Here is a 9,260-nt window from a genome sequence, read left to right on the forward strand (position 1 = left end):
TCCATCAGAAGTAAAATTAGCTGTTTTTTCACTTTTCCTTCCTGCCCTTCTCAGGAGTGTAACATTTCACCAAATGGTGTTCAGTGGGTACCAGCCGGGCAGAGGGCCCTGTGGGGTGACTCTGGCGGGAGGACAGGGTGGGAGTGCGGGCACACCCCGAGAGGTGGTCCCGGCCGTATCGTCACTGAGCCAAAGTGAGATGGTGGGAAACCAACACAAACACTCGGCACCAGAGGAAAGAAACAGGAAGGCAGGCCACGGGAACCCCAAGTGTGACAGCTGTCATCATTCGGAGAGGATATTTCCACATTTTCACAGTGGAGCGTCACCTGCTCTAGGCTGGGGCGCGGCCATGGAGACGAGAACGTGACAGCCAGCTCCTTCGGGGCATCTTCCCAGCATGTCTAGGAGAACATGGAGCCCAGCAAAACGAGGCAATTCCCAGAGGAGTACGGCTGCTGACAAAACGGTTAACTAATTAGAAATAAAACGGTTAACTAATTAGAAATAACCAAAAATTAAACTGAGACTCTTTTTTCCCTATCAAATGGATGAAGCTTGAACAATACTTCCATTGCTGGTAAAGAAACAGACTGATTATGGAGGTGCAGAAAGTGTGGCTTCTCTAAAACAGCACTGTCCACCAGAGTCCTCTGAAATGGTAGACGTGTCCTTGGTCTGCACTGTCCAATGTGGTAGCCACAAGCCACATGTGGCTGTTGAGGACAAAGTTAGTGGCCAATGCAGCAGAGAAAGTGATTTTTAATGTAGGTGGGGTTTTTCTTGACAGGGGGTATGGGGAGGTAATTATATTTTTATTTATTGTATTTATTTAAAAATTTTTTTTTAAATGGAGGTACTGGGGATTGAACTCAACCAAGACCTCGTGCATGCTAAGCATGCCCTCTACCCCTGAGCTCTAACCTCTCCCTGAAAGTGATTCTTAAATTGCATTTAAATTTCAATGTAACTAACTACGTGGGGTTAGTGGCAACTATATTGGACAGCGCGGGTCTAGAACACAAGCAGGCATTGTGTAGCAAATTCCATTAAATCTAAACATAACCTTTGATCCAGTAATCCCATGTTTGGAAATCAATTTAAGGAAATAATCAGAGATGTTTATGTGAAGGATTCCATCACAGGGCTATTTAGAACAGTGAAAAGCAGCAGCTCAAATGTCTAAAAGTAGAAGTTAGTTATAGAAATTATACTATAAATGAGAATGTTGTGCAATCATTAAAACAGTTTTGAAAATTTTAGTGATAAGAAAATGCTCCTTATATAATGCAATATAAGTAAGCGAGAATATGAAGCTATATATAAGAATGGTTTTAGTTTTTTTTTAATTTTTATTTTTATTTATTTTTTTATTTCTCAGAATCTGCCTTAGGGAACGAATGGCCCACATGCAATGAAAGGGGTGTACAAAGATTTTCAGTGTTACATTGTTTAGGATAGTGGAAAATTGGAAATACCCTAAATGTCAGTCCATAGGGGAGGGGTTAAATCAACAGCTGTATCTCCACACTACCAGATACCACGCAGCAAGTTTTTTTTTTTTTTTTAACGTGTTAGGTGTTTGTTTGTTTGTTTTTCACTTACTTATTTTGAAGGGTAAGAGGTAATTAGGTTTATTTATTTATTAATGGAGGTGCTGGGGATTGAACCCAGGACCTCTTGCATGCTAAGCATGCACTCTACCACTGAGCTATACCCTCCCCCAAAGAATGGTTTTAGTTTTATTTGTTTAATAATAAACATTATAAAAGGATGAGTAGATAATACTTAAAAAAAAAAAAAAGCCCACACAAGAAGGAACCAAAACAAAATGATTACAGAGTTCAGAGTTGTTCAATCAAAGCTGATGCCTTTTCTTCTTTATACTTTTTTGAAATTTCCATGTTTTCTGTAGTGAGTGTATATTGCTTTTACATTGAGAATATAATAATCTAGCATCCTTAGAACTCCTTTCAAAACCGCATAAGTTGAATGAACTAAAATCTTAGTGACAAATCTGCTAGAAATACCTGTTGATCCCTTAATCTTACCCAGCAGGAGCTGGAGGATGGACACCTCCCAGGAACAAGAGAATGGGTGTCCTAGGATGGTCCTTGTGCCCGGAGAGGAGCCTTGGGTGGGGGATTTTCATCTGTTGGGCTGACCCTTCATGGATGCTTTGACCTTGGGGATGCATATCCTTCAGTCCCTCGGGGAAATTCACTTGAATTACTTTCTTAATGACTCCCCACCACTACCAACACACACACACCCTGTATGTGTTTTCTCTCTTTCTGGAACTTGTACTATTAAAATGTCAAACTTCCTGAAGTCACCATTTACAATCTGTTCTCTCCCTTTCTGACATCTCTTTCTTAGCATTTTGGGGCTTAAGATTCAGTGTCTCGAGGGAGGGTATAGCTCGTGGTAGAGCACATGCTTAGCATGTACGAGGTCCTGGGTTCAATCCCCGGTATTGCCATTAAGATAAATAAATAAACCTAATTATCTCTCCCTCCAAAAAGTAAATAAATAAAACAAAAAAATGGAAAAGATTCAGTGTCTCGTCTCCCAAGTCAGCTGCTATTCATCCATCTGTGTTCAAGCCCCCCACGTTTTATCATCTCTCGATGGTTTTGTGCAATAAAAAATCCTTTTGCTGTCATCTTAGTGGGGTTTCCAGAAGGAGCTGAAATAAGAGCGTGTGCTTAGTCTGCATGTCCGGGCCAATTAGCCCATCGGGTCAAGAAGGCAAAGGTCACACACACATACTGGTGGACAATTTCAGCAGGAAATAGATGGGCTTGATTGCCAAGTGTCAAGGGCCTGAAGAATCTGGAGGAACGAAGGCAGCTCGGGGGAGCTGAACATGGTGGTGTGTGCTTCCAAATACAGGAAGGCTGGTTCCAGGTGTGCCGAGTCAGGGTCAGGTAGCTGTTCAGAAGCTGCGTCCAGCCACACCCCGGAGTGTGTGTCACAGACCTTGGAAATGGCTGGGCTTTTTCCCATTGACTCTGTTTGTAGGGCTCTTTCCTAAGAGAGAAGCTAACATATATGTAAGGACTTTTTCATAAAGATGTTCATTAGCAGCACTTAAAAAGAATCATAGCAAGTATTAGAAACAGTCTAAACTGGGGCTCAGCAAACTATGGCCCATGGATCAAGTTCAGCCCTTCTCCTATTTGTGTAAGTGGAGTTGTGAAGCACAGCCACACCTGTGTGCACACTGTTTATGCCTCCTTTCCTAATATGACACCAGAGACTAAAATATTGCTCTCTGGTCCTTTAAGAAAAAGTTTGCTGACCCCTGGTCTAAATGACTTGTAGAAGAACAGTTCAGTCAACCAAGGTGCATCATATGATGAAATAGAATGTAGCCGATGAACACTATCTATTTTTTTTTTACACAACTGGTAAAAAAAAAAACATAAAATTTACCATCTTAACTATTTTTAAGTGTATAGTTCAACAGTGTTAACTGTACTCACTGTGTTGTGAAACAGAGGCCCAGAGTATTTTTATCTTGCAAAACTGAAACTCTACCCATCAAATAACATTTCCCTTTTCTTAGCCTCTGGCCACCCCCATTCTGCTTTCTATTTCTATGAATTTGAATACTTTAGATACTGCATAGCATTGGAATCATACACTTCTTTGTCTTTTTGTGACTGGCTTATCTCACTGAGCATAAGGTCTTCAAGCTTCGTCTGTGTTGTAGCAGGTGACAGAATTACCTTGCTCCTTAAGGCTGAAATAAAGTACCATTTTGTGGATATACCACACTTGGTTCATCTATCAATAGATATTTGGGTTGCTTCTGCCCTCTGGCTATTGTGAATAGTGCTGCTATGAATATGGGGGTACAGATACTTCTGAGAGATCCTGCTTCCAATTCTTTTGCCTGTATAATCAGAAGTAGGATGGCTGGGTCATATGGTAGTTCTATTTTCAGTTTTTTTGAGGCAACTCAGTGCAGTTTTTCCATAGAAGTTGTACTATTATTCCTTTTTTGTATTGAAGTATAGTCGACATACAATGTTTTGTTAGTTTCAAGCGGACAGCATAGTGATTCACCATTTATATGCATTATGAATTGATCACCACGGTTAAGTCTAGTTCCCACCTGCCACCATACAAAGTTATTGCAGTATTATTTGCTATATTTCCTGTGCTATACATTACATCTCTATAACCTATTTTATAAGTGAAACTGTGTACCTCTTAATCGATGTCACCTATTTTCTCCAAACCCTGCCCCCCGACAACCACCAGTTTGTTCTCTGTATTGGAGTCTGCTGGGTTTTGTTTGTTTGTTTTTTTAGATTCCACATATAACTGAAACCATATGATATTTGTCTTTCTCTGTCTACTTATTTCACTTGGCATAACACCCTCTAGGTCCATCCATGTTGTTGCAAATGGCAAGATTTCATTCTTTTTATGGCTGAGTAGTATTCCTTTGTATGTACAGTTGACCCTTGAACAACAACCCAGGGGTTAGGGGCACTAACGCTCCATGTAGTTGAAAATCCGCTTCACAGTTGGCCCTCTGTATCCACAGTTCAACCCACAGTTGAATCCACGGATTCAACCAGCAACACATCATGCTGTACTATAGTACATATTTATTGAAAAAGATCCACGTATAAGTGGACCCATGCAGTTCAAACCTATGTTGTTCAAGGGTCAACCATGTATACCACATCTTCTTTATCCATTCCTCTACTGATGGACACTTAGGTTGCTTCCATATCTTGGTTATTGTAAGCAGTGCTCTGCAGTGAACATAGGGGTTCATACCTTTTTGAATTAGTGTTTTCATTTTGTTAGATAAATACCCAGAAGTGGAATTACTGAATCTTATGATAGTTCTATCTTGAATTTTTTGAAGAACGTCCATGTTGGCTTCATAGTGGCTGCACCAGTTTACATTCCCACCAACAGTGCGTGAGGGTTCCCTTTTCTCCATATCCTGGCCAATACTTGTCTTTTTGATAACAGAATAATAGATAATATCATTCTGACAGGTGCGAGGTGATATCTCCTTGTAGTTTTGATTTGTATTTCCCGATGATTAGTGATGTTGAGCATCTTTTCATCTGTCTGTTGGCCATCTGTATGTCTTCTTTTGAAAAATATTTATGTAGGTACTCTGCCCATTTTTTAAATGGATTATGTGGGTTTTTTGATGTGGGAGTTCTGTATGTAATTTGAATATTACCCCTTACTGGATATATTGTTTACAAATATCTTCTCCTATTCAGTAGGTTGTTGTTTCATTTTGTTGGTGGTTTCCTTTGTTGCACAAAAGCTTTTTAGTTTGATGTGGTCTTGTTTGTTTATCTTTGTTTTTGTTTCCCTTGCCTGAAGAGATAAATCCAAAAAAATACTGCTAAAATCAATGTCAAAGAGGGTACTGCACATGTTTTCTTCTAGGATTTTTATGGTTTCAGGTGTTACATTTAAATCTTTAATCCATTTTGAGTTTATTTTTGTATGTAGCATAAGACAGTGGTCCAGTTTCTTTCTGCCTTTTTTGGGGGGCATGTAGCTGTCTAATTCTCCCAACACTGTTTATTGAAGAGACCATCTTTTCCCAACTGTATATTCTTGCCTCCTTTGTTGTAACTAATTAAGCATATATGTATGTGTTTATTTCTGGGCTCTCTATTCTGTTTCATTCATCTATATGTTTTTGTGCTGGTATCATAAAGTTTTGATTATCATAGCTTTGTAGTATAGTTTTAAATCAGAGAGCATGATACCTTCAGCTTTCTTCTTCTTTCCTAAGATTGCTTTGGCTATTCATCTTTCATAGTTCCATACAAGTTTTAGGATTATTTCCACTTCTGTGAAAAATGCCAATGATCTGTTGATAGGGATTGCATTCAATCTGTAGATTGCCTTGGTGTATATGGTCATTTTAACAATATTAATTCTTCCAATCCGTGAGTACAGTGTATCTTTCCATTATTTGTGTCATCTTCAGTTTCTTTTATCAATGGCTTATAGTTTTCCAGGTCCATGTCTTTCACCTCCTTGGTTAAATTTATCCCTAGGTATTTTATTCTTTTTGACTTAATTGTAAATGGGATTGTTTTCTTAATTTATCTTTCTGACAGTTCATTATTACTGTATAGAAATGCAACAGATTTCTGTACATTGATTTTTGTATCCTGCAGCTTTATTGAATTCATTTATTAGTTTTAATAGTAGGAGCCATGCTAAGGATGTGTGGGCGATGTACCTTCTCGCCTTGGTTGAGTTCCAGTCAGAGGTGTAAATCATATACCTCTCTGGGCCTCAGTCTCCCCATCTTGAATATAAAGTGATTGAATTACATCATTATTAAGCATAATTCAGCTCTTAAACTGTTTCTGAGATTACCTCTTCAGTAATATGTCTTAACAGAATCTTCTGGAGTTAAATTCAAAGCCTGGAGGAATGACTGGAGTAATTGAGGGTCTTCGGCAGGGTCTCAAATGAAAGCCCGAGGATCAGCCAGCCCACAGATGTTTGGTTGATTGGATTAGTATTTTTTTAAGCTACTGAATTTGAATTGCTATAATTACAGATACGGGAGAGTTTAAAATAATGAAAAAAACATTAAATTTAGTCACTCTATGGCAGTAAATTTGAAAATCTAGAAAAAATAGATTTCTCACAAAATGCAAAATACCAAAATTGATATAGGGAGAAGTGAAAATTGTAAATAAATCAGCTACTACAGGAGAGATTTAGAAAAGTAGTAAGATTCGATGTTGTAGAGGCATTAGGCTGAAATGGCTGCGTGATGAGTTGTATCCTACCCTTAAAACCCAGATGATGACAGTGTTATTCAAGTCCTTGCTACTCAAAGTGTGGTCCAGGGCCAGCTGGTTGGCCCCACCCAGACCTACTAAATTAAAGTCTGCATATTATTATTTTTTTAATCTTAAAAATTTTTTTTTTAATTTTTGTTTTTAGGGGGAAGGTAATTAGGTTTGCTTATTTATTTTTAGAGGAGGTACTGGGGATGGAACCCAGGACCTTGCGTATGCTAAGCATGCACTCTACCACTGAGCTATACATACCCTCCCCTCAAGTCTGTGTTTTAATAAGCATTAAGCCACATAAAGGGGTGATCAGCATGTATATTAATGACTAAGAAGAACTGGGCTAGGGCAGTGGTTCTCCACCTTGGCTGAATATTCGAATTATCCGAGGAGTTTTAAAAAATACTGGCATTGGAGCCCCACCACCAGAGATTCTGATTTAATTAAGCAGGTGCATGGCCTGGGTACCTGCATTTAAAAATGCTCCACGAATGATTGAAAATCAGAGATTTAAACTGGGCCATAGAAAAATATGGAAAGCTTTAAGAAATAAAGCTGATAAAGAATGTACCCCCAAAGCAAAAGGAAAAAAAAAGCAAAAAACTACAGCCAAATTTCATTTATGATTAAAAATAAAATCCAGCAGTGATAAAAATACAGTAAGGCCAAGCCCAAGTGCAGGGCATCTCAGAGCACAAGCAGCGTGTGCTGGCTACGCTCTCAGAAAGACGAAGGGCCTGATTCGTAGCACCTGTCAGTTCCCATGGTGTAAATATTCCCACCGTGATTAATTTTAAGCATAGTTAATTTTCAGCTAATTTTGCTTCTGGCGAAAAATGGTGCTAATTTTAAGCTATCAACATGACCTCAACAGGCCTGAAAATTCCTGAAAATTAAACAACTGGCTCTCACAAGCCTAGAAGAACCGCAGCTTCATACCACTAGAGGTCGATTCAAAATCAGGAAACCCGCCAGTGAAGCCATCCCATCAATACACTGAAGAAGAGAAATACAGGGCAGTGAAGAACATCGCACCACAAGTGCATTTCGGGGAAGATGCCTCCGGTGTGCCCCATCTCCACTTGGCACAGGTGTCTGCCCTCTGTGTTCACTCTCACCCGGCTGGCCTCACACGTTTCCTTCTACACGCTGGTCCCTGAACACTTGTGGCTTGTGACACCTGCTTTGCTGCCAGGTGGGACCAGCCCAGACATGTGGCGCCACTCTGCCCCTGTGGTCCTGGCTTGATGTGCTCCTTCGGAGGTGGGTGACGCAGATGTCATCGTCACGTCTGTTTTTTAGCAGGCCGACTTCCTTTATCCGTGAATATCCTGCTGCAGACACGGCTGCCCTTTTGCAGCCCTGAAGGAGTGGGAGCGAGAGGGCAGGGCCACCTGACGTCCTGGGAAATGGTGGATTTCCTGCCCCTACACCGTTCTTGGCTGGCCCTCCTGGCCCCGTGGTTCACCACCTCTCGCCTACACTTCCTTGCTTCATTGGCTGAATCATGCCAGCCCCTCCAGCTGGAACTGTGAACCCCTGGTATCATTCTAGTACATTCCCATTTCACCTAGATATCCACAGTCTGTCTCACTGCTCCAGAACTATTCCCAAACACCACCACCGTCACTGAGCCCAGAGGGCTGATGAGCACAAGAATCCGCACTGGGGTACACGTCAGCTGTGATGACAGTCCCCAAACTCGTCTTCTGGGCCTTGCGATGGGATTCTGGGGCGGCGGGGCCATCCGCTCCCAGGTTTGCCAGCTCTTCAGGTTACCAGGTGCTCTCAGGGACTCCCAAGGAGCTTCTGGAACAGCTGTGCTGGGCAGAGTTGTTCCTGCACTGTTCCCGGGAGCACGTGTCCAGCTGCGAGCGCCCTGCTCCAGACACTACTCTCCGCGCCTTGCAGGAACAGTGCCGCCCCCACCTGCCAGCAGCAGTGGTGAGGCATTGGCAGAGAGTCCACCACATGAGCTTGTTTGGGCCCAGTGGAACAGGTGGTATTGATTATGCACCTGACCAATGATTATTACGGCCACTCTGTGCTGGGGACAGCGCAGTGACCAGATGGATGCAAACCCCTCGGCCCTCTAGTTCATCAGGGGCACTAAAAATGAACAAACATAAGCCAAAAAATACACAAATATGGTGATTTTAGGTAGTCATGGGGAGATGGAGAAAGTAAATGTATGGAGGAGCAGAGGGAGGGGGGAGAATTGTGGGGGTGGGAGGGTCTGAGAGCCGAGTGAGGAGGAGGGGGGCAGCCTTGTGAAGGAAGTGGGGGCTTTCCAGACAGAGGGAGCACACATGTGAAGGCCGGGGGGTGGGACGGGCTTGTGTGTCTGAGGAACCTGTGAGGGGAGGTGTGGGGCGTGGGCTGGGGCGCCAGGGGGCTGCAGGCTGAGCGCTGAGCGCTGAGCTGAGCACTGGGACTTGTGTCCTC

The 9,260-nt window shown here is 41.9% G+C and overlaps 1 protein-coding gene across 1 annotated transcript in view; it reads left to right on the plus strand.

Moving 5' to 3' along the window:
• The window catches only part of METTL6 (methyltransferase like 6), a 22,243-nt gene extending 13,238 nt beyond the window's left edge, over nt 1-9,005 (plus strand). Inside the window, exon 6 of the mRNA XM_032489236.1 lies at nt 7,690-9,005. Within this exon, the coding sequence (XP_032345127.1) occupies nt 7,690-7,712 (23 nt within the window). The 3' untranslated portion in view covers nt 7,713-9,005. The remainder of the gene's footprint in view (nt 1-7,689) is intronic.
• The last annotated feature ends 255 nt before the right edge of the window (nt 9,006-9,260 follow it).

The sequence above is a fragment of the Camelus ferus genome, chromosome 1 (assembly GCF_009834535.1).
Source record: "Camelus ferus isolate YT-003-E chromosome 1, BCGSAC_Cfer_1.0, whole genome shotgun sequence".
Lineage (NCBI taxonomy): Eukaryota > Metazoa > Chordata > Mammalia > Artiodactyla > Camelidae > Camelus > Camelus ferus.